Source organism: Cololabis saira, chromosome 15 (assembly GCF_033807715.1).
Source record: "Cololabis saira isolate AMF1-May2022 chromosome 15, fColSai1.1, whole genome shotgun sequence".
NCBI lineage: Eukaryota > Metazoa > Chordata > Actinopteri > Beloniformes > Belonidae > Cololabis > Cololabis saira.
In genome coordinates this window covers 38,471,243-38,495,581 of record NC_084601.1, presented here as the reverse complement: position 1 = coordinate 38,495,581, position 24,339 = coordinate 38,471,243, and the positions used below count along the sequence as shown (strand labels likewise).

General features: G+C 41.3%; 1 protein-coding gene across 1 annotated transcript in view; it reads right to left on the bottom strand.

Annotated features, from left to right (window-relative positions):
- The window catches only part of LOC133460922 (glutamate receptor ionotropic, NMDA 2D-like), a 254,791-nt gene that overhangs the window by 19,714 nt on the left and 210,738 nt on the right, over window positions 1-24,339 (bottom strand). The window contains exons 16-17 of the mRNA XM_061741634.1: window positions 10,833-10,902; window positions 9,052-9,169 (exon numbers count right to left, since the gene is read on the bottom strand). Coding sequence (XP_061597618.1) covers window positions 9,052-9,169; window positions 10,833-10,902 — 188 coding nt within the window. The remainder of the gene's footprint in view (window positions 1-9,051; window positions 9,170-10,832; window positions 10,903-24,339) is intronic.

The following is a 24,339-nucleotide window of genomic DNA, read 5'->3' as shown; positions in this document are numbered from 1 at the left end:
CAGGGACTATAATGACACTAGTCAGTTTATCTGTAGTGATTAGTCTGTTTTAGATTGGTCGGAGTGATACGCCACAGTACGGCACTAGGTGCTGTGTTGATGTTCTAAAATCCTACACTGTTGAGGGACATTAAAGTACACTGGAACTCAGCAGAAGTTGTCCCCGTGTTTATCCTACTCACGACCCCAAAAAGGTTTAATTTAATAAGGTAAGGCTTAACTCTACACCAGCCTTACATAAGTAAAAGTTCAGAGCTCAAAACCCTGCAAGAGTCCCATGATTGGGACCGCAAAACCGCGAAATATTGCAAGCCTTTTATTATTTTAATATTGCTGATCATGGCTTACAGCTTAAGAAAACTCAAATATCCTATCTCAAAAAATTTGAATATTCTGGGAATCTTAATCTTAAACTGTAAACCATAATCAGCAATATTAAAATAATAAAAGGCTTGCAATATTTCAGATGATTTGTAATGGATCCAGAATGTATGACATTTTCCATCCATCCATCCATCGTCCGCCGCTTTATCCGTTCCCGGGTCGCGGGGGCAGCAGCCTCAGCAAGGATGTCCAGACTTCCTTCACCCCAGACACTTACTCCAGCTCTTCCGGGGGGAGTCTGAGACATTCCCAGGCCAGCCGAGAGACATAGTCTCTCCAGCGTGTCCTGGGTCTTCCCCGGGGTCTCCTCCCGTTGGGACATGCCTGGAACACCTCCCTAGGGAGGAGGGACATGCCTGGAACACCTCCCTAAGGAGGAGGGACATGCCTGGAACACCTCCCTAGGGAGGATCCGGTACAGATGCCCAAGCCACCTCAGCTGACTCCTCTCAATGTGAAGGAGCAGCGGCTCGACTCCGAGCTCCTCCTGGGTGACCGAACTCCTCACCCTATCTCTAAGGGAGCGTCCAGCCAACCTGCGGAGGAAACTCATCTCGGCCGCTTGTATCCGCGATCTTGTTCTTTCAGTCACTACCCAAAGTTCATGACCATAGCACATGCTGAAGGTCCCGGTCCGATGAAGCCAACAGGACAACGTCATCTCAACAAAAAGCAGAGATGAAATCCTGAGGTTCCCAAACCGGATCCCCTCCGGCCCCTGGCTGCGCCTAGAAATCCTGTCCATAAAATTATGAACAGGACCGGTGACTAAGGGCAGCCCTGCCGGAGTCCAACATGCACTGGGAACAAGTCTGATCTACTGCAATGAGAACCAGACTCCTGCTCCGATCATACAAAGACCGGACAGCCCTTAGTAGAGGGCCCCGGACTCCATACTCACTCAGCACCCCCCACAGAATGGCACGAGGGACACGGTCAAATGCCTTCTCCAGATCCACAAAGCACATGTAGAATGGGCAAATTCCCATGAACCCTCGAGCACCCTGCGGAGGGTGTAGAGTTGGTCCAGTGTTCCACGACCGCATTGTTCCTCCTGAATCCGAGGTTCAACTATCGGCCGTATTCTCCTCTCCAGTACCCTGGCGTAGACTGAGAAGGAGGCTGAGAAGTGTGATCCCCCTGTAGTTGGAACACACTCTCCGGTCCCCCTTTTTAAACAGAGGGACCACCACCCCGGTTTGCCACCCCAGCGGTACTGTCCCCTTCCTCCATGCAATGTCGCAGAGGCGTGTCAACCAAGACAGCCCTACGACATCCAGAGACTTGAGGTACTCAGGGCGAATCTCATCCACCCCCGGTGCCACCGAGGAGCTTACGAACCACCTCGGTGACCTCGGCTTGGGTGATGGATGAGCACGCCCCAGAGTCCCCACTCTCTGCTTCCTCAGTGGAAGGCATGTCAGTCGGGTTGAGGAGATCCTCGAAGTATTCCTTCCACCGTCCGATGATGTCCCCAGTCGAGGTCAACAGCTCCCCACCCACACCATAAACGGTGCCGGCAGAGTACTGCTTCCCCCTTCTGAGGCACCGAACCGTCCTCCAGAATTTCTCCAGAATTTCCTGACCGAAAGTCCTCCTCCATGGCCTCCCCGAACTCCTCCCAGACCCGGGTTTTTGCCTCCAGGACTGCCCGAGCCGCGGCTCGCTTGGCCTGCCGGTACCCATCTACTGCGTCAGGAGTCCCACCGGCTAACATAGCCCGGTAGGACTCCTTCTTCAGTCTGACAGCATCCTGTACTTCCGGTGTCCACCACCGGGTTCTAGGATTGCCGCCACGACAGGCACCGGAGACCTTGCAACCACAACTTCGAGCCGCCGCGTTGACAATGGAGGCAGAGAACATGGTCCACTCGGACTCGATGTCCCCCGCCTCCCCCGGGATCTGAGAGAAGCTCCCTCGAAGGTGGGAGTTAAAGATGTCCCTGACAGAGGGCTCAGCCAGACGTTCCCAACAGACCCTCACAATCCGTTTGGGTCTGCCCGGTCTGTCCAACCTCTCCCTCCACCAGCGCATCCAACTCAAAAAAAAAGAAAAATGGATGACATTTTTGTTTTTTTTTAATTGCATTACAGAAAATAAAGAACTTCATCACAATATTCAAATTGTCTGAGACAGTCCTGTAAATTAGCGGATACCTGAGTGATTAGTGCCATGTGTCACTGTATATAAACACTATTAACCCTGAGTCCCTGTATTCACAACCATGCAAGTCCAGAAGAAGAACAGAACCAGGAAGTTGGGACGATTAAGGAAACAGTAATGTAGACTCCCAAACTGATCAGAACAGGATAAATCAGACAGAATATAAAAAGGAAAAACTCCATACAAGTCCATAGTTCAGTTTTCTCAATAAAAAGGTTTTTGCAACTAATTATTGTTGCATTGATAATCTACCAGCGTGCTAATTTTTCAAAGACTTGTCATTGAATTTTGTATCTATTTTCTATCAACAGCCTTGAAACTGTGGTTGTCATCCAACCAACCAGCCAACTTTTCCAACCAAATGAGCTTCAGTATGTGAGCGCCATCAGAGAGCTGCTGTCACTGCTGTCACTGCTGTCACCGAGCCATTTGCTGCTATCTGAAGCTCACTAATTACAAAGAGGCTAAATTGCTCCCTGGGGGATCCAATTTGATGACCGACCATGTGCGAAAAACACTGAAACAACATTGCTCTATCAGATACATGAGCTACTAGGAACAATTATAGTTCCTGTTGAGGGCCCCAGTGTGTGTAGAGCATGATTTATTCAGGTCATGTCTTTTGATGTTGATTAAAAGATTGCTGCAGCTCAGTCTTGATATTTTAGATGTAGCATGCAGAGTGCAAAAGCCGAAAGCATGAAATGCAAATTGCAGGAGATCCTGTGGTACAATCATGAAAGAAATTAGGATTATGACATGACACATGAGGGCTAATGTACAACGCCGGATATGGCTCATAATGTCTCATTTTTAGTCAAAAAAATCTCATTACACTTAAAACAAGACTCATCACTGGAAAAAACAACAATTTTCACCTGTTTCAAGTAGATTTTCACTTAAAATAAGTAGAAAAATCTGCCAGTGGAAGAAGATTTTTTTGCTTGTAATGAGCAGATAAATCTTGTCCCACTGGCAGATTTTTCTACTTGTTTCAAGTGAAAATTTACTTGAAACAGGTGAAAATTGTCAAATAACAAGTTATTTTTCTGGTAATGACTCTTGTTTTAAGTGTAATGAGATTTTTTTGACTAAAAATGAGACATTTTAACTAGAAATAAGACAAATATTCCTGGTAAGATTTTGAGTTTTTGCAGTGTGTGTGTGTGTGTGTGTGTCTCAGCTGTATACTGTAGACATTTTCCCAACTTTATACTTTCTTTTTTTTCTTTAAATCTTACCAGTCCATCTTTGGTTTATGGCCACCTAAGCACAGTTAGATCTTAATTGTTTCCAGACCTCAAATATGAGGAAAAAAAAACAAGAAATACACAGGCTAAACCAGTGTTTCTCAATCCTGGTCCCTGGGCCCCTGTCCTGCATGTTTTAAATGTTTCCCTGCACCAACACACCTGATTCTAATTAATGGTCCTCATTAGCTTGTCACCAAGGTCTGCATAGCTCTGTTGATGACACAGGTACTTTTATCACGGTGTGTTGAAGCAGGGTAGCATCTAAAACATGCAGGACAGTGGTACTCGAGGACCAGGATTGAGAAACACTGGGCTAAACAGTGTTAGACTGTAAATTTAGTTTGATTTGATTGTTTTCCTTGGTTGCAGAATTCTCAGCTCTATCTCAAGTTTTTTTTCACTTTTTTATGATATGTTTATACCTTCAATCAATTACCGTATTTTCTGGACTATAAGCCGCACCTGTACATAAGCCGCATCCGCTCTATTTTTGAAAAACAATAAAAAAAAGATATACAAGCCGCACCTGTATACAGGGGTGGACTGGCCATCGGGCATACCGGGCATTTGCCCGGTGGGCCGATGGGGATTTTGGGCCGGGCCGGGCCAAAAAAAAAAAAAAAAAAAAAAATTTGACAATTTTCACCTGTTTCAAGTACATTTTCACTTGAAATAAGTAGAAAAATCTGCCAGTGGGACAAGATTTATCTTCTTATTAAAAGCAAAAAAATCTTGTTCCACTGGCAGATTTTTATACTTATTTTAAGTGAACATCTACTTGAAACAGGTGGAAATTGTTGTTTTTTCCAGTGATGAGTCTTGTTTTAAGTGTAATGAGATTTTTTTTTACTAAAAATGAGACATTTTAACTAGAAATAAGACAAATATTCTTGTTAAGATTTTGAGTTTTTGCAGTGCATATCATATATGCCCTATAAAAATTTAAAAATGAAAAGAAAAGAAAATACAAAATAACAAAAAAATAAATACAACACAAACAACCAATAAAAAAGATCAAGGCGTAATTAAACCGGTCTCCTACAATATCCTAAATTCAAAAATCCAATATCCCAGTCATTTCTACGACGATCCATGACCAGCCATGAATGCAGGCAGTTATATTTGTATCGTATATGAACCAACCCACAAGGAACAGAATAACAATCAAAGAAATACATATGGAAGGCAAATTAGGTCCCCATTTTTATACTTGTCAAGAATTGCTTTCTTGTATGTGTTTTTAAACTGTATAAAGTTAGTGCTTCGTTTGATTTCATCATCCTCATGAAAGCGTGGAGCTGCCAGACAGAAGACAGTACAGACAATGTCCCAGCTACGGGACTGTTGCGATGCCCCCCAGTGTCCCCCCGGGACCTGGAGGAACCCACCCCACCAGCTGTGACCTGCACCAGATACTGGCAGAACCACATCCGAGATTGCGACGGACTCGAAAAGACCAATACAGTTTTCACATTTCTATCAGATTATCCATTTTTCATGTCTACACACACGTCAGCAAGAAATTATAAATGCATAAACATAGTCCCAGCCCTAATCTGGGGCTTTCATTTAGCTTTCATTGTCATTCACTGCTTATGTGCATTCATTTTGCAAGATTCCTGACGTGTAAATGCAGTCCTGTTTTAATTTTTTCATACATATGTAAATCTGTTTTCACCCTGAATGAGCACAAACTATTGCAGAAGCCAGAGAGCTTTTTCATGCCAATATTAAAGAATAGGTACTCATTTTAACGTTTATATCCTCCTGATTATCGCAAGCTGGATGATGGAAAAGTTATTTAAAATGTCTCTCTCATTTTGGCTCGCCTGTTTTCAACATTTTCAACAACTGTTTTTAAAGAGGCCAGCAGTTTTATTTTTGAAATGTATTTATTTTTTGTCTTAAATTTGACTCGCTTTCGGCAGTGGTAAGGCAAGATTTAGGCAATGAATGATGTCCTACGAAGCATATGAACAATGAAAGTGAGATGATTCCATCTTTCTTCTTCTCTGCTTTAACTTTTTATCCCTCAACATTGCCGTGTCTATTCTTTCTCATTAGCTCTCTCCCCTTTAATTTCCTTGCTGTCTCTCAGTGATCCCATCAGACGTTTCCATCTGCGAGGTTCATCATATCTTTTCTTCCCCCTTCTTTTCAATGTCCCTTCCTCATTTGAAACCTTTGAACTTGACCATGAACTTTCTTAATTTTCATACCACTGCTATCTGAATCACAGCAGACTGAATAACTTAATTCACTCCAGAATCTGCAAGCTTCACTTAATTACAACACGACTGCAGGGCTCTGCTGCGTTCCTTCTTCCTGACTGGGCCGTGGACCAACGTTGCTCTTGTATTTACTGGTGAGGGACCACTGTGGTTACCATGAGTTAACCAGGGAGAGTTTTACACAGAAAGAGTGTGTATAGTTCAAAATAAGTCCATGGCTGAATTATTTAGTCTTCTTTGAATTAATTGTTTGAAGGAAAATAACTTTGTTTCAGTTCTAGGGTTGCAAAAATCCGGGAATTTTCAAAGTTGGAAACTTTCCATGGGAATTAATGGGAATATATGGGAATTAACGGGAATATATGGGAATTAACGGGAATTAACGGGAATAAATACGAAATTTACAGAATTGAATGTTGGCCCTTAACAGGGAACTTAAATATAGTTGGGGGAAATATATTGTAGCATAGTCTTGGCTAAAACAACCAGATTTAATGCAAGTACACTCCTCAATCACATGCACACAGCACATTGCTTACTGCAGGGCTATTGAGGCCAGGCCCCCTACAGGCACTGTGCATTCCTCCATCACATGCACACAGCTTACTGCAGGGCTATATATGATAATATTATGGGGGTTAAATATATTTGATATATAATGGTATTAATGTTTAACTTGCATTACTTTTTGATTGGGTGGGGGAGTGGGGTGAGTTAGTATTTACTCAACATTCATGTTTTTGTTGTTCATTAAAATAATTGTTCATACAAGAATAAAAACTAAAGTTCTACTCAAATAAATCTGTTGAAATGTCATGTTTTTGTATTATCTTGCATGGATATCTGCTTATGACAAAATAAATATTTACATTTATGTTTGGATATGATACAGTTTGTTTAAATTACCCCCAATTTACAGTTAATTCCCATAAATTCCCATAAATTCCCAATAATTCCCATAAATTCCCATAATTCCCATGGAAAGTTTCCAATTTGGAATATTTCCAAAATTCCCCAGCTTAACTTCCCATGGAAAGTTTCCGGAAATTTACCGGAAATTTTCCACCCCTTTGCAACCCTATCAGTTCACACTCACTGGTCACTTTATACGGTCCACCTGTTCAGCCGCTCTTATCTACTCACATAGCAGCGCCTTGGTGGGTTTAAGCATGCAACAAATCAATACAACCTACTTAAGTTCAGTGCAAGCATCAGAAGGGGAAATAAATGTGATTTAAATGAGCAGCAGCAAAGGACCATGGTTTGTGCTTCTTCTGCCAGTTAAAAACACTTCAAACTGAGGCTATGGTTTGTATGGAGTCACCACAACTGTTGCCTCGTCTGATTAGTCTTGATTTCTGCTCCAGTATTTGGGTGTCAGGGTCAGAATTGACATGAACAACTTGAAAGCATAGATGCATCTTGCCTTGGAGCTCTGGATCAGGCTGTTGGAGTTATTTGTATAATACAAGTGAGTGAGTACTACTACTACTTACTGTCATTTAGCAGTCGCTTTAGTCCAAAGTGACTTACACCTGAGAGAACAACACAAGCACAAAATCACATAAGAGGTTCCAGCTGGATCAGTGCTGGTCAGACTACTGCCATGCCAGTGCTAGAATTAGTATTTTATTATTTTTCGCCCAACCCAACAGTCCCTACTGTATATACAAGAAAGCTACATCTAAAAAGACACCATCATGCGATCATCTTGTCATCTTGTGACATGCCATGCCAAACAGTTCAAACCACATCAAACTGGTTTCTTAGACGTCACAGTGAGGCCACTGTTTAGAAATTAGCATTTTTTTTCTTTTAAGTAATGTGTTGATCCCCAAGAACCAGTGGTCCATGGACATTAATATTTGGTACAGTTACCAAGAACCAGTGGTCCATGGACATTAATATTTGGTACAGTTACCAAGAACCAGTGGTCCATGGACATTAATATTTGGTACAGTTACCAAGAACCAGTGGTCCATGGACATTAATATTTGGCCACAAATCCAGTTTCCTGATATTTATATGTACTTAATTTCTACGCCGGGGAAATACACGAAGCAAAGCTTGAAGGCTTACAAAAGTCTTGACGCTTGGTCCGACTTCAAGGCAGGATTTGTTGTAGAAATTAAAGTGATGAAGACACCGAACTTTATGATTTGACCGTTTAACGTTAGCTACCCAAAAATCCAACATTACCTGATACAAAATGGGAACCACAAATCCACGTTTCGGTGCCTGGAATCCAGTTGTTTCTGTGAATTGCAGTGATCCATTTGTCTCTCTTAAGCTTATTTTTCGGCAGTCTGTAAAATGATAACTCCGATTTCTTGCTAAATCTATGAGTACAGTCGATCGCACAACAGCTCTTTCCCATTTTAGATGTTTTCCAGTTGCTCAAACTGAAAGTTTACGCTGCCACTCAGTCTTTCTGACACTCGTGAAGTCGCATCTGTGACGTCATGCGCATTCCCTCTATTGGTGCATTTGGTTTGTAGCCAAGCAACAACTAAACTGTTGATGTAACATACAGCATTTGTAGGTAAAACAAAAACTGTCTCCATCCATAGATAGCATGGAAGGAAACTTACAGTTAATAGATAAAACTCTTGCACAGTAAAATGTCCTTTATCAGATTTCTAATATTCTTCAACATCTGTTGTCAATAAACACTGTAATTTCTGTCATTGCTCCTCCTTTACAGACTCTTCACACATTCAGATATTTCCAAACATTCATGGAGACTGCGTGAAAAACCCATACTGATGAATAACTCAATAAAACTCAACAGGGAGATGCCCCAGTGTCAATTACTTAATGCTCACCATTATCAAAAGACTATTACCTCTTTGTGTTAGAAGAACATTTTCAATCCACCAACACAAGCTTTCAATCCACATTTCTGACATGTAGCCACAATCACAACTGATGTCCTTTTGATTGTGGACATGTTGCCTATTCTCTCATTTTCTCTTCATCTTATTTTAGTACATTTAAACTGCCCCACAGTTTTACTCACCGTCTCCAACCAACTGCAGCAGCGCCAGATCCAGTGGTCTTTTCCAGCGGGAGTTCTTGTGCAGGGCGATGCCGTAGCCTGTAGTGGCAAACACCTTACCAGAGCCGATGGTCATCACCTTTTGGAATCAAGCAGGCTCATGAATATCCATAAAGTCATGCATATGCACAAGGTGTTAAATCACAGAGATAGTACCAGACAAACAGGCAGATGGAAATGAGCAGCAATCTCTACTCTGACTGTTTTTGGCTTCTGTCAACGTCACATGGATGCAGTTGGCACAGCTCGTATATCAACATCCCCTAAAATCCCACAACTGGTGAGTGAGATATTGTTTCAGTGAAGGAATTACGATAGATCCACATCAGCCGTAATAATTACTGCAGCAGTGGCTGTTGTTTGAGGCTGCAGGAGCTTAGCCGCCTTACAGACCGCACAGCAAATGATCACTGAGAGACTTTTATTCACAATGTGAGAGCCGTACAAATATACATTTATGTCAACATCAGCACCATCCAAGAATGACAATATAAACTGACCAGAAGGGACTAAAATCAATGCATTAAAGTGTTTGATTTAAATGAAGCAGGTTTATATGTGGCATGCCCTTATTATTAAATGTATAATAATTATAACAGCAGGGGGGACCTGAGCAATCCCTCTCCACATGTGGATGTCACTGTGTGGAGCTTTAACCCTTGTGCTGTCTTCGGGTCAAGGGAGGAGGAAGAGAAGAAGGGAGGAAGGAAGGAAGGAAGGAAGGAAGGAAGGAAGGAAGGAAGGAAGGGAGAAAAGAAGGAAGGAAGGAAGGAAGGAAGGAAGGAAGGAAGGACAGGAGAAAAGAAGGAAGGAAGGAAGGAAGGAAGGAAGGAAGGAAGGAAGGAAGGAAGGAAGGAAGGAAGGAAGGAAGGAAGGAAGGAAGGAAGGACAGGAGAAAAGAAGGAAGGAAGGAAGGAAGGAAAGAAGGAAGAAAAGAAGGAAGGACAGGAGAAAAGAAGGAAGGAAGGAAGGAAGGAAGGAAGGAAGGAAGGAAGGAAGGAAGGAAGGAAGGAAGGAAGGACAGGAGAAAAGAAGGAAGGAAGGAAGGAAGGAAGGAAGGAAGGAAGGAAGTACGGAAGTACGGAATGATGGGAGAAAACAAGGAAAGAAGGAAGGAAGGGAGAAAAGCAGGAAGGGAGTAAAGAAGCAAGGAAGGGAGAAAAGAAGGAAGGAAGGGAGAAAAGAGGAAGGAAGGAAGGAAGGAAGGAAGGAAGGAAGGAAGGAAGGAAAGAGAGAGCAGGAGGAAATAAGGAAGGGAGGAAGGAATGATGGAAGGAAGGAAGGATGGGAGAAAACAAGGAAAGAAGGAAGGAAAGGAGAAAAAGAAGGAAGGGAGGAAAGAAGGAAGGAAGGAAACAAGGAAAGAAGGAAGGAAGGGAGAAAAGAAGGAAGGGAGGAAAGAAGGAAGGAAGGAATGATGGGAGAAAACAAGGAAAGAAGGAAGGAAGGGAGAAAGGAGGAAGGGAAGAAGGAACGAGAGAGCAGGAGGAAAGGAAGGAAGAGAAAAAAGAAGGAAGAAAGGAAGGAAGGAAGGAAGGAAGGAAGGAAGGAAGGAAGGAAGGAAGGAAGGAAGGAAGGAAGGAAGGAAGGAAGGAAGGAAGGAAGGAAGGAAGGAAGGAAGGAAGGAAGGAAGGAAGGGAGAAAAGAGGACGGGAAGAAGGAAGGAGAATTAGGTCATTTTGACCCAAAGACATTACAAGGGTTAAAAGGGAAAACCTATTTTTTTGTTTTGTTGTTTTTACCTTGCATCCCTCGTCCTTCCTCGCCATATAGTTCAGCACTGCAGCGTCATATATGAAGGCATCCAGCTTTCTGTAGAGAAGGAGAATAAGAAATCACTGACCTGGCACAAAGTGGCAATAGGAAAAAGGGCACATAATAACAGAAATCTTGGGGGGGGAAAAACGGCATAAGGACAATGATTCCCCTAAAAAGAAGACTGATTTCTAAGGCATGTTCATCCTCGACACATTTGTGCAACAACTTTCAAAAATCTCACAGTAAGATATTCATCATAATGGGAGGCAGAGATGTCATTTCTCCTGCTACAATAGCTTCAGCGGGGCAGAATACAATGCAGCACCAGGGGAGGTTGTGATTCGTGTACAAGATGAGAATCCAGCCCAGCCTAGCAGGAACAATTCTCCCTGTTGCTGTAATCTCAGTCTGCAGCTGCCTGCAAAAATGGAAATTGCTGCATAAATGCTAGGCAACAACATCTTGATCATGTCGATGGCTGGCAGTCATGTTTTTATAACATCATGTTGGGAAATATGACTGGTTGGGCATGCTTTGAAAAAGCATTATATATCCCTGCATATGAGAATCAGTCCATCCATCTATCAATTAACATCTGATTATATGGGCCTGTGTTGCAGAGGGGGAACCAAATCAAGAGGCAGAACCCCCCTCGTCTCCCTGGCCATCTCCTAACCCTTCTGGGGGGACACCACGTGCAGCTCAGCTGAGAAATATATTCTCAGGGCTTTCTAGCTCTCCAGGGAGGCAGCCTCACCAGGGGCCTCATGTATAAAGACTGCATGGATTTCAATGTGAATCCGTGCGTGGAATTCTTGCGTACGCAATAAAAAATTCAGATGTACGCCAACATCCACGCACGTTTCTTTGAACATCACAATCAACGTGGAATTGAGCGCACATGCGGGGGCACAACACTCCGCCCTGTCTCCTCCCTCAAGTAGATCCATTTGAATATGATAATGAGGATAAATATTAGGGGTGTAATGATACACTAATCTCACGATACACGATATTGAGGTCACGATAACGATACGATATTATAGCAGTATTTTTTTAACAACCTTGAATGAGGAACATATGACTGGAAAAAATTGTCTTTTATTTGAAAGACACAAAATACAAAACAATGCTGTGTATTACAGTTTGTAATGCTTTATAACTGTTTAAGTTTTAAAGAGAAAGCCAGGCCAACCATTTTCCACAAACTGAATAGTTTCTATCATGTAAAAGTCAATGTCAGGTTTGCATTATGCATCTTCAGTTTCATACAAGTACAAATATTTAGCCACAAACTGAATAGTTTCTCTCATGTATAATTTGACTTTTTTCTTTTCCAGAAATTTAACAACTAAAATTAAATAAATAAATAAAAGTAAATAAATACATACAATTTTACATCATAAAAAATATTGATTCATGCTCACCTTATAAGTGTAAGAGGAGATTAGTTTTTGTTAAGAAGGTTATTTTGGTAATTCAGGGTTCATTATTTTATAAATATATTCTTTATATTCTGATGTAAATCAGGGACTATAATGACACTAGTCAGTTTATCTGTAGTGATTAGTCTGTTTTAGATTGGGCGGAGTGATACGCCACAGTACGGCACTAGGTGCTGTGTTGATGTTCTAAAATCCTACACTGTTGAGGGACATTAAAGTACACTGGAACTCAGCAGAAGTTGTCCCCGTGTTTATCCTACTCACGACCCCAAAAAGGTTTAATTTAATAAGGTAAGGCTTAATTCTACACCAGCCTTACATAAGTAAAAGTTCAGAGCTCAAAACCCTGCAAGAGTCCCGTGATCGGAACCGCAAAACGGTACTAGTTTCTTCTGAGCGGAGGAAGATTTTGGTCCGCGGGTCGAGGCGTGGTCGGATGCGCGTTACTAGTCAACACAATAGATTAATATTAATAACCCAATATCGCGATACAGTTTGTCACCTCCACGACACGTATCGTGACGTTTTTGTATCGCAAAATTTCGTGGCACAAGATATTGTTACACCCCTATTAAATATCCATTAAAAAACGCTCATCCTAACAAGGAACTTGCAAAAACAAGTGAAACAAATTAAAATACACATTGGACGTGAGCTGGACACACTCTTGTTAGAAGTTGAGGCCTGGAAAATAACTTATTTGGGGGCATTTCTTCCGATTTAAGCTGTAAAACAAACCCAGAGTAACGCGCTGTAGTTGTGTTGACTGCATTGCATTATGGGTAACAATGTTCTTTGCTTTGTTCTGCGTTACGTGGAGAGTTGTGGGTTCATTATGTTCGTAAGTGTTTGTGAATGTTAAAGGAGCCGTGTGTAAGAAATGGCCAAAACTGGTACTGCAGTCACTTTCAAAATACTGTTGAGCGGCGTGTACCCTCCCCCTCCTCCCCCTGACCAGAGGTTGCCAGGTAGGCTGCAGAATGCAGCAGGAACGTAGGCTGCCATGGCAAGCGACGAGTCCTACACAGTAAGTTTATTTTTATGTATTTAATGCTTAATGAAAGATCTTTTGCGAAGTAATATATATAATAATAATATATAATAATAATGTACTGCAAAATTTAATTACACAGCGAAGCGCACCGTACGTGCGCGTGGCCGCGTACCCTACGGCGTAGGCTCTGCGTTGGTGTAACGCGGAACCATAAATCAGCCTTAAGGCTGCAGCGGCGTGGGAGAGCTGGATGACTGAGGGAGAACACAGTTTCACCAAGAGGGGAAAGCAGCGCTGGGCAAGTTATGCCACAGTTTGCAGATGTATTGTTGATGCGTGTGCTAACGTGTCTGCTGGGACTATTTTGCGAGCATTTGCAAAAGCTGGCAAGTCCGAGGCGCCACACAGCACGGAAAGTGACTCTGAAAGCGAGGAAATTGGGACTGGCACAGCTGATTTAGCGGAGCTCTTTAATGCAGAAACAGAGGATGAGACTTCGATGGGTTTGATTAATGTAAAAACTGAAATAAAGTAGCCTACAATCAAACAAAGTTTTGCTTCCGCTCTATTTTTAAATACGCACAGTTGTGTGCTTGTGTGTGTGTTCTGCGGCGCGCGCGCGTGTGTGTGTGTAGACGGCGCCTTTAGGTTCGGTGCGCCGTGTGTGTGTTTTAAATACAGAAATGACACAAAACTGAGGGTGCGCCTTTCCACACGGCGCCCGTATGGTCGCGAAAATCCATCCAACACGTTCGTAGCGGCTGCTGCAATAATTAGAGCCGAGCTGGCAACCCGGATGCCGAAACATTACTGACCGATTGGGAGATATGTGGAGGGTGGAGCTTCAGGCCAAAACAAAAAATGACAACATAAACATCCGTTGAGGGCTGCAACTCCTCTTTTTAAACTGGAATATCCTGGCTTGAGTGCTGTTGTCAGTGACATAAGTATTTGAAATGAACATGATTTTTAAATAACTGTTGACATATCGGGGTCATTTTATGATTTGTTTTATTATTGCTCTTACATACGGCTCCTTTCATATTTAGCGTTAGTGCATTATTACTCTCTTTTTTTTGTTTGTATTTTAAGAACCACCACCTGAACTTAAGTTGGTGGACGAAAAACGGCTCCTTGTTCCGCTTTATTGTCACGCGTATTATACACTAACGGATTAAGACCAATGTACACGTTTATTGAGTCCTACACATTGTGGATGTCCGCGATCACCTCTCTCATAAGTATAACAATGTGAACAACATAAACCTATGCTGCAGGGGGGAACCGACATGATCCACTGGGCGGTGCCTCTCACCCTTCCTCTCTTCTCCATTTTTATTTATTATCTCATAATTTTTGTCCATCGTTCCTGTAGTTTCTTGTGCTGGCCCCATTTTTTCTCTTTTGTGCATGTTTGCAGGCCGGAACTTTAGGAGCTGCGTGCTGGACTTATATTTAAAACATAAAGCATCATGATATGATTCCTCTGCTGCAGAAATAAAGACAAGTTGTTTCAACGTGATGTATCGAGGTGTAAACGTGAGAAATAAAGAACAAAGTCGCTTTAACTGAGTGTTGCAGCCGCAGGATGAGAGACCGGTCTAGATCCCGGTCCATCACCGGAGAAACACTTTCTGGAGTCCTGCAGCACCTGCAGCTGACTCGATATCTTTTATTTTTTTTTATTGATAACAAAGCCCAGTAGAGTAACCTCGACTTGTGCAACATTAATTGATAATATATTTGTAAATATCATGGAGAATAATGTTAAAAGTGGACTGATAATAAATGATATAAGTGATCATTTACCTGTATTTCTAACATATAATCATCAAATAAAGAGGAAGAAGAAGGAAAATATCTGTAGACATGTTAGAGTTAGGACTGATGAAGTAATGCATAAATTAAGGACTGACCTGTTGAGAGAAGAATGGAAAGGGGTTTATGTGGAAGAGGTAAATGATGCTTATGAAGCCTTTTTAAAGATATATTTGTCACTTTATGATTCATATTGTCCAATAATACAATGCAAACATAAACGTAAGTACAATGAAAAGCCCTGGATAACAAAGGGATTACAAAATGCATGTAAAAAGAAAAATAAACTTTACAAAGACTTCATTAAATATAAAACAAAAACATCTGAGAAGCGATATAAGGTGTATAAAAATAAGCTGACAATGATAATGAGACAAGCCAAGAAAGAATATTATAATAAAATGTTAAAAGAAAATCAAAACAATATCAAAGGTACTTGGAAAATATTAAATAATGTCATTGGAAATAATTCTGCGCCAAGACCATTGCCTAATCATTTTATCAATGACAAAAATAAGATCATAAAAAATACAAAAGAGGTGGCAAATGAATTCAATTCTTTCTTTGTCAATGTCGGCCCTAACCTAGCAAAGACAATTAATAAAAGTAATGAAGCACAACTGAAAGGTTGTTGGAATGGGGACAGTAAAGTGATACAGTCCATGTTTCTGGGGGAAGTGAGTGAAAATGAAATAAGATCAACAGTAGAAAAACTCAAGAATAAAACATCAATCGATAGTGATGGATTAGACATGATTATAGTGAAGAAAACAATTGATTGTATACTCAAACCTTTAAGTTATATTTTCAATCTTTCTTTTCGTACAGGTATTTTTCCTGACAGAATGAAAACTGCAAAGGTTATTCCACTTTTTAAAACAGGAGACAAACACAGTTTAACTAACTATAGGCCAGTGTCTCTGCTTTCGCAATTTTCAAAAGTGCTTGAAAAAGTGTTTGTAAAAAAACTTGATAGTTTTCTTGAAAAGAACAAACTGCTGAGTGAGAGTCAGTATGGTTTTCGAACAAACAGATCAACATCCTTAGCATTAATGAAAATAGTAGAAGAGATAACAACAGCAATTGAGTGTAAAAAATACACAGTAGGAATATTTCTTGATTTAAAAAAAGCATTTGACACGATAGATCACAATATTTTAATTTCTAAATTGCAAATGTATGGGATGAGAGGTGTTGTTTTGAAATGGCTGTGCAGTTATTTGGAGAACAGACAACAGTATGTACAGTTTGCTGGTAATGATTCTGTGTGCAGGAAAATTGAGTGTGGTGTTCCCCAAGGTTCGGTCCTTGGACCTAAGCTCTTTATTTTATATGTTAATGACATATGTGAGGTATCAAAATTATTACAATTTGTTTTGTTTGCGGATGACACAAATTTTTTTAGTTCAGGAGACAATTTGAAAACGTTGATGGACAGCATTGAAAAAGAAATGGTTAATTTGAAAAAATGGTTTGACAAGAATAAGTTATCACTTAATTTAAAAAAAACTAAGTTCATGGTATTTTCTAAACAGAAAGGGGATGAAAAGGTGTCTTTGTGTATCGATGGATCTACTATTGAAAGAGTGTATCAGTTTAGATTTTTGGGTGTAATTATAGATGAAAACCTCACATGGAAATCTCAGTTAAATTATGTTAAAACCAAGGTGTCAAAGAATATTTTTGTTTTGAACAAAGTGAAACATGTTTTAGATTACAAGACAATGCGAATTTTGTATTGCTCCCTTATTTTGCCTTATTTTAGTTATTGTGTGGAAGTTTGGGGGAATACATACACAACAAATATCAAGCCTTTGTTTATTTTACAGAAGAGAGCAGTAAGGATCATACATAAAAAGCAGGCAAGAGAACACACCAATGGACTTTTCATTAATGCAGGATTACTTAAACTTAAAGACATTATTGAGTTACAGACTTTATTGGTTATGTTCAAGGCAAAAAGCAGAATATTGCCTGAAAATATACAACGTTTTTTTGTTTTTAGTTCAGAAGATAAGAATAATAGGAGGAAATTTGATTTTAAACATCCGTTTGCACGCACCACTTTAAAACAAATGTGTATTTCAGTTTCTGGTGTAAAATTATGGAACTCCTTGGCAGCTGATTTGAAGGATTGTAGAAATATTCACCAGTTCAAAAAATTGTACAAAAACCATACAATTAGACAATATGAATTTAACGGGTAAAATATATTTTGTTGTATCTGTTTTATATTGTTGGTGAGTTAGTGTGTATGTTTTCTTATTTTTTGTTTTTTCATTATTCCTTTTTTTTTTTTTTTTGGTATTATATAAGTATTGATTGTTGAACAGACGGACAGACCATCTTTATATGAATTGTTTTATTTTCTTTTGAGAAAGGGGCTTGGTATATAAGGCTTTCTTCTTCTTGCCCCTTTTCCATTGTGGAATGGAACATGTGTGGACTATTTCCATGATATGGAATAAATAAAAATGAAATGAAATGAAATGAAATGAAATATCAGACTCTGAAAGTTGCCTAAACATTCAATAAAAACTTTATTCATTCATTGCTGAGTCACATCAGTTTGTACCAACCAACCTTTCACATGTTAGTTTTATTTTAAAAAGACAAATTGGGTTTTAATGTTCGTCTTTGTCTAAGGATCAGCCTTTTTTCTCGAGTAGTCTCCCATACTGTCGTCATGGCGACTGAGAGATGTCCGACTTGTAGCAGCTCAGGCTGAAAGGTTCATGTTGGTCTGAACCGGAGCAGCTGGAACCAGTTCAGGGCAGCGATCCAGAAGGATCTTCTTGGTGACCTAAACCGGCTTGTAGCAACCTCGTGCTACCGGAGGTCACCAGACAGGACAGAGGACACGGGGGTTTTGTGGGAAAATTGTGGTTCTTTTATTCGCACACAAGACGCAGACGAGTACCAGCACATAGCAGCTCTGTCATTCCTGCAGAGCAGAACCCTTTGCTGGTGTGCAGCCGCTCCTTAAATACCCAGGCAGGGTGGAGAGATTGATTGGGCACAGGTGGACCAGGCCCGCGCCACCTGTGTGCTGCTCCCCGCAGACCACGCCCAATCCTCCACCCTGCCACACGGCTGATGATCCAGTCTTCACCCTGGACCAGCAGATCAGTGTGATCTGATGCATCAGCAGGTTCCTCTAACGGAGCCAAAGCTGCCATTGGGATTGGCTGGTTCCATTGTTGTGCTTGTACATTTATATGTTCATGTGATTGATTGTGAGATTGTTGCAGTTCCATACTTATCTGGTGTTGTGGGGACTGTCGTGTCCTTCATCTGTGGTCGTGAACTTATTGTTGACGTCCCGTTTCCTTATATTCTGGACTTAGACATAACCTCAGAAATGTGCGTACGCCAGAGTTGATGTGTGCGTGAAGGACCGAAACTTTCCATGTTCAAATCACCTTTTGAAGATCCGACCGTGAGCATAGAAAGTGGCGTACGCACATTTTTTGTGCTGTGCACTCTTTGTATATGACGGCTAAGGTGCCCAAACTACCTCAAGTGGCTTCTCCCTTACTCATGAACAACTCCCTGAGATACTTAAGAGAAAAAAAAAGCGAGCGAAAATAACCAAATTGCCTGTCTTGTTTGACCTGAAATGGTCAAATAAAGATGATTCTGATTCTGAAAATGTCTTTCTTTGTTAACTCAAATGCTAACATCAGACAACAATTTAGAGATAGTATCTTTGTTCATTTTGCAGCTTCAGACCTCAGAAATACACAAATCTCTGAATCAAAACAACAATGGAAAAGCCTTTGGCAGATTCAAAGTGCAGCACCAAAAATTCCGATGGGAAGTGGCAAAAAACAACCTATTTCTTGAGTTTTATCTTCATTCCCTGTGAAATACCCAAAATAATTAAAAATCCTTCCTCCTACACATAAAGCTTTTAATAATAAATCTTCCATTTATCTTTATGAATTATCTGAAAGAGAAGTCTCAGAGTTCCAGCTTAATTGTGGCTACTTAAGTTTCCATGAGAGAGAGGGAGAATCTTCAGCTCTCATGGACAGGGTTGGGTTGACCGGCGAGACGGTTCAGGGGCCGAGTCCTTGGCCGTGGAATTTGAGCCAAGAAATTGGCATGAATGTAGTTACAGTACAAATACCAACTATGCATGTTTGTATTGATTAAATAATGACTTTGTAACTTTGAAATTTGTAGAAAATAAAGGAAAGTCATTGACCTGAATTGATTAATATCGGACTACCTCAGTTAACTAATCCAACCATCCATTAACTTTGGTAACTCATCCAAGGTTGGGTTGTGGGGGCAGCAGCATACGCAGAGAGGCCCAGGCTTCCCTCTCCCCGGCCACCTCTTCCAGATCTTCTGGGGAAATATGGAGGCATTCCTAGGCCAGCAGAGATATAGTCCCTCCAGTTGCCCTGGGTCTCCCACAGGGCCTCCTCCCAGTGACTCTATACCGAGTTCCCCCTGCATGACTGGGCTTCTCACCCTATTTTCAAGGGACACTGGACACCCTATGGCTGCAGTCACTACTCAGAGTTCATGACCAGAGGTGAGGGCAGGAACGTAGCTCAGCCAGTAAACAGAGAGCCCTGGATTTTCAGTGCAAATCTCTCTTCACCTGCAATAATGCAGAAGCCATGTCGATCCACCCGTTGAGTCCCTGCTCGGTTTCCCCCCACTTGTTAACAAGACCTCAAGACTTCTCCACTTGAGCCAAGACCTCATCCCTAAACCAAAGAGTGTGTTTCCCCTTTTCCAACTGAGAACAATGGTTTCAGACTTGAAGATGGTGATTCTTATCCCTGCTGCTTTCCACTTGGATGCCCCAGCGTAGGGCGAGATCGCAGTTTGACGGAGCCAACAGGACATCATCATTCACAAAGGTCATCAACCCAGACCTCCTCGGCCTAGAAATGGTGTCCAACTTCTGAGGGAGTCCAAATTCCACCGAAGGTGAACCCAACTTATAGGGCTGGGCGATATATTGAGATGTTAATATATATCGATATATTTTCAAACACGATGTGGTACCAGACAATGTCGTTTATATCGATTAAAAAAAAAAAAAAAAAAACATTTTTTTTTTTTTACATTTTTTTTTTATGATTTTGATATAGCTTATTTTGTGACAAATTGACTTGAATGTTTTATTTGGGATTTGCACAAATGTTTTGTTATTTGCACAACTGTCAACCTCAGTGGAAAAGTCTGCCTGTTACTGTCTACATTGTATTAATTGCACAGTGTATTTTAATTTAATTGTTATGCAGGAAAGGGATATTTGTTTTATTTTATTCAAGAAGCATTTTTATTCTATATATGCAGGCAGTTTATTTTTATTTCATTTGTTTTATACATTTTGATATTGTGTAAGGGTTTGCCTCAGAAAAAAATGAAGCTAACAGAGATGCTATGCTATAATGCTTTGGGGGAAACCCCAATTAAGGCACAGAAAAAATATCGAGATATATATCGAGTATCGCCATTTAGCTAGAAAATATCGAGATATAACTTTTGGTCCATATCGCCCAGCCCTATTACCAGGAACATGGAGCAACTCTTCCTCCATTTGTATCGGGACTGAATGGCTCATAGTTTGATATTCATACTCTTCCTTTAAGGGAAATCTCAAGGAATGGCTTAAAACGTCTCAAATCTGTGATCATTAATTGTTTATTGTATTAACTATTGCAGTGTTGTGCGATATGTAATTGTTGATATTGTAAGTCGTGTAATGTTGGAGGTGTTGGAGGGGGACTGCCAATGCAAATTAGCCTTTTTGTGCTACAATTGGGTATATTTATCAATGTACAATGTCCCTCTACATAAAATGAAGCAAAAAAGAAATGGAATTCCCTCTTAATTCATTTGAACTTTGTTGGTCGCACAAAATGTATTACTCTGAGACACAATGGCCTCATTTAGATGTGTATATGTGTGTGAAGAAGAAAAATTGGGTTTAAAATTATGATGAACAGGAAACCTGAACAGGGAAAGATTATAATAAAATGATAAGTTGAATCTAAAAGGATCTCTTTCTAAGTGATGATGCACATCAGAGGATCTGGTGATAAATTTGTTGCTACAGCTGCTCCATCGCTTCAATTATTAATATATTCACACACAGGAAGCGGTGCGGTACAACCAAATTCCTTTGAGTGTGACTGTTCTGAGGGATGGCTAAATGAAAAGAGTTGAAGAGGTTGGGTACACAGAGCAGCAGGGGGAGGGACTGGGTGACCTGTAAAAGTGAGAAATGGGGAGGTTGAAGATAATGATTCCGGGGAGGGAGGGAGGAGGAAGGGAAGTGCAAGCAAAGGCAATGGAGTTCATTAGCTGAGCAGTGAGTTAATGAAGTAGGGAGAAAAAGCCAGGCAGAGGACAGAGAAAAGGACTGCAGAGAGAAAATGCAGGGAATAGGAGGGGAGAAGAAAAGATGGAAGGGTAATGATCACTGCCTTGGCAGACAAATCAAACACAAATCATTATAGTATTTTGCTTTGATTGGATAAATTAATCTTTCATAAATAATGTTAGCGTGAGTGGTTTAAAGAAAGACAAGGAAAGTGAGATAAACAGTGGATAATCAAATAGATGGTGGAGAGTAGGAGACTGGAATAGGATAAGGAGAACTAGACACTGATGTAAGAGGAACAAGAGGGATGAGTAAGTATGATAAAGGGAGTGGATCACAGGAGTTTTAATAACACTCTGTGCCAAATCTGTTACCGCTTCTTATCAGCCGTACTTGTGCGTGTGTTTGTTCGTTCCATTAAGAATCTGAACTCACTCCCTCACTCACACTCACACTCACAAACACACACACAATGAGCAGTTGAATATTTCATATTAAGAGCTTTGTTTTCCTGTGGTCTCGCAGGAACATAAACCCCCCACACTCTCCCGCCCTGCAAGACATGACTCACCTGAGTGTCAGGCACTGCTGATGAAATGCACTGCACTGCAGTTGCTGCTGGCATATATCACTAACAAAATGCTTTCTTTTTTTTTTTGTTTACTTCCATCTTCTCCTGTATCATTCCGTCGCAATGATACTGGTGGGGCTTAGGGGGTTACGACAGTCGGCCGCGCCTCCTGACATGATGCAGATCAATGCACTAACGCGAGCTGAGGCGGGAGACGGGCTCCTGATGTGAGCAGAGTGTGAACGGTTGCTGCCTCCAGTTAAAGATAAATAATGTATATAACCCCCCCCGCCCCCAAAATAAATAAAAAGAGAGAATAGCATGCATTAAAAGTAAATTCTGTGGTTGAAAATATGTGGCAGGAATTTGAGTCACTGAAGAATTTTCTCAAATAGAAAAGTATTTATTTACCGTATTTTCGCGACCATATGGCGCACTGTGTGGAAAGGCGCACCCTCAGTTTTGTGTGTCATTTTTGGTTTTAAAACACACATACGGCGCACCGACCCAAAAGGCGCCGTCTACGGAGACGGAGCTGCACACACGCACGCTGCAAAACACACACGCGCTAAAAATACAGCAGAAGCAAAACTTAGTTTGATATTTTATTTCACTTTTCACATCAATCAAACCCTTCAAAGGTTCATATTCTGTTTCTGCATTAAAGAATTAAAAAAAACCACCGGGTTGCTGCACAAACCTGTCTCAGCCACTGATCATCTCCTCATCCATCCAGCCCTTTTCATTTCACTCTGGCTGGAAAAGTCTCTTTAGGGAACGCTTTTCTTTTAAAAATCCCGACCGCGGCGGTCCCGGGTCCCGCTCCCCGTCTGCTCCCTCGCGCTGGACCGGGTCCCGCTCCCCGTCTGCTCCCTCGCGCTGGACCGGGTCCGCTCCCCGTCTGCTCCCTCGCGCTGGACCGGGTCCCGGGTCCCGGTCCGCCCCCCCCCGCGCTGGTCCCGCGGCGGTCCCGGGTCCCGCGTCCCGGGACCCTCGCGCTGGACCCGCTCACACACGCGCTGTCGGGGAGCCGGTACCGGGGTTTGTATCCGACAGGAGCTCCGTTAATTCAGCTGCGCCAGTCCGAATTTCCAGACCTGTCTCAGCTTCTTGATCATCATCATCCCTTCATCCAGCCCCCTCTTTTCATTCACCCTTATAATGACTCCGGCTGGAAACCTCTTATGCAAAGTTTTTCTTTTAAAAATCACCATAAGTTTCTGTCCATCAGCTGCGCCAGTCCAGCACCACATAGCCTACATGAGAATCTGTGTGTCGCGCCGCGAATACACACACGCGCATGTCGGGATCCGGTACCGGGTTTGTAACCGACAGATTTGGCTGCAAATCTCGGAAAGTGAAGCTGATCTGACCTGAGACAGACCCCAGAAATCTCTGCTCTTAAAGCGGCCGGGAACCAGGTCATCGGACCCGCTTGGGGAACCAGGAAGTCGGCTGCAGCAGCGACCATCACCGCGCTGCTGCAGCCGCTGCTTTAACCGGGGAATGTGGACGGTTCCGACCGGTCGGCGCTGCAGAACACTCACACACAAGTGTGCTTATTTAAATAGAGCGGAGCAAAACTTAGTTTGATTGTATTTTATTTCACTTTACACATCAAGCAAATCCTTAAAAGTCTTCATCATCTATTTCGCATTAAACAGCTCAGTGGATGGTCTCATTCAGCTTCACCCGCCCCCTTCTCTTTTTACCTTCTCATGGTGGCCGACCTGACATTACCGTAATTCAGGTAATAGACACGGCGCACCGTTTCTTAAGGCGCCCGGCACATTTAAAAAAAAAAAAAAAAAAAAAAGTTGCGCCTTATGGTCGCGAAAATACGGTATATATTTTTCAATTAAGGTGCAGACAGTTCAAGAAAATCTAGTATCAAATGTCTTTTGAATGCATTCACTCTGATTTTCATTGTCACAAATGATCGTTTCATGCTGCACTGATATATATATATATATATATATATATATATATATATATATATATATATATATATATATATATATATATATATATATATATATATATGTGCGTGTGGGTCGGTATTTTTGTGGGTGTATTCTTTTTGTATTTTTTTTTTTTTTTTGTTCATTTTCTAGTGTGGTATATTTTATTTTATTTTGTTTTAATTGTAATTTTATTTATTATTATTATTTGTTGCTGCTTATTATCATTATTATTATTTGTAGCTGGAAGTAGGTGGTTTACACAGCGGAATGTTATATTTTGATGTAATTAATGTGTCTGTGTAATCCCATGAGGGATGGGTCGTTTAAATGTCCGGACACGAAAATAA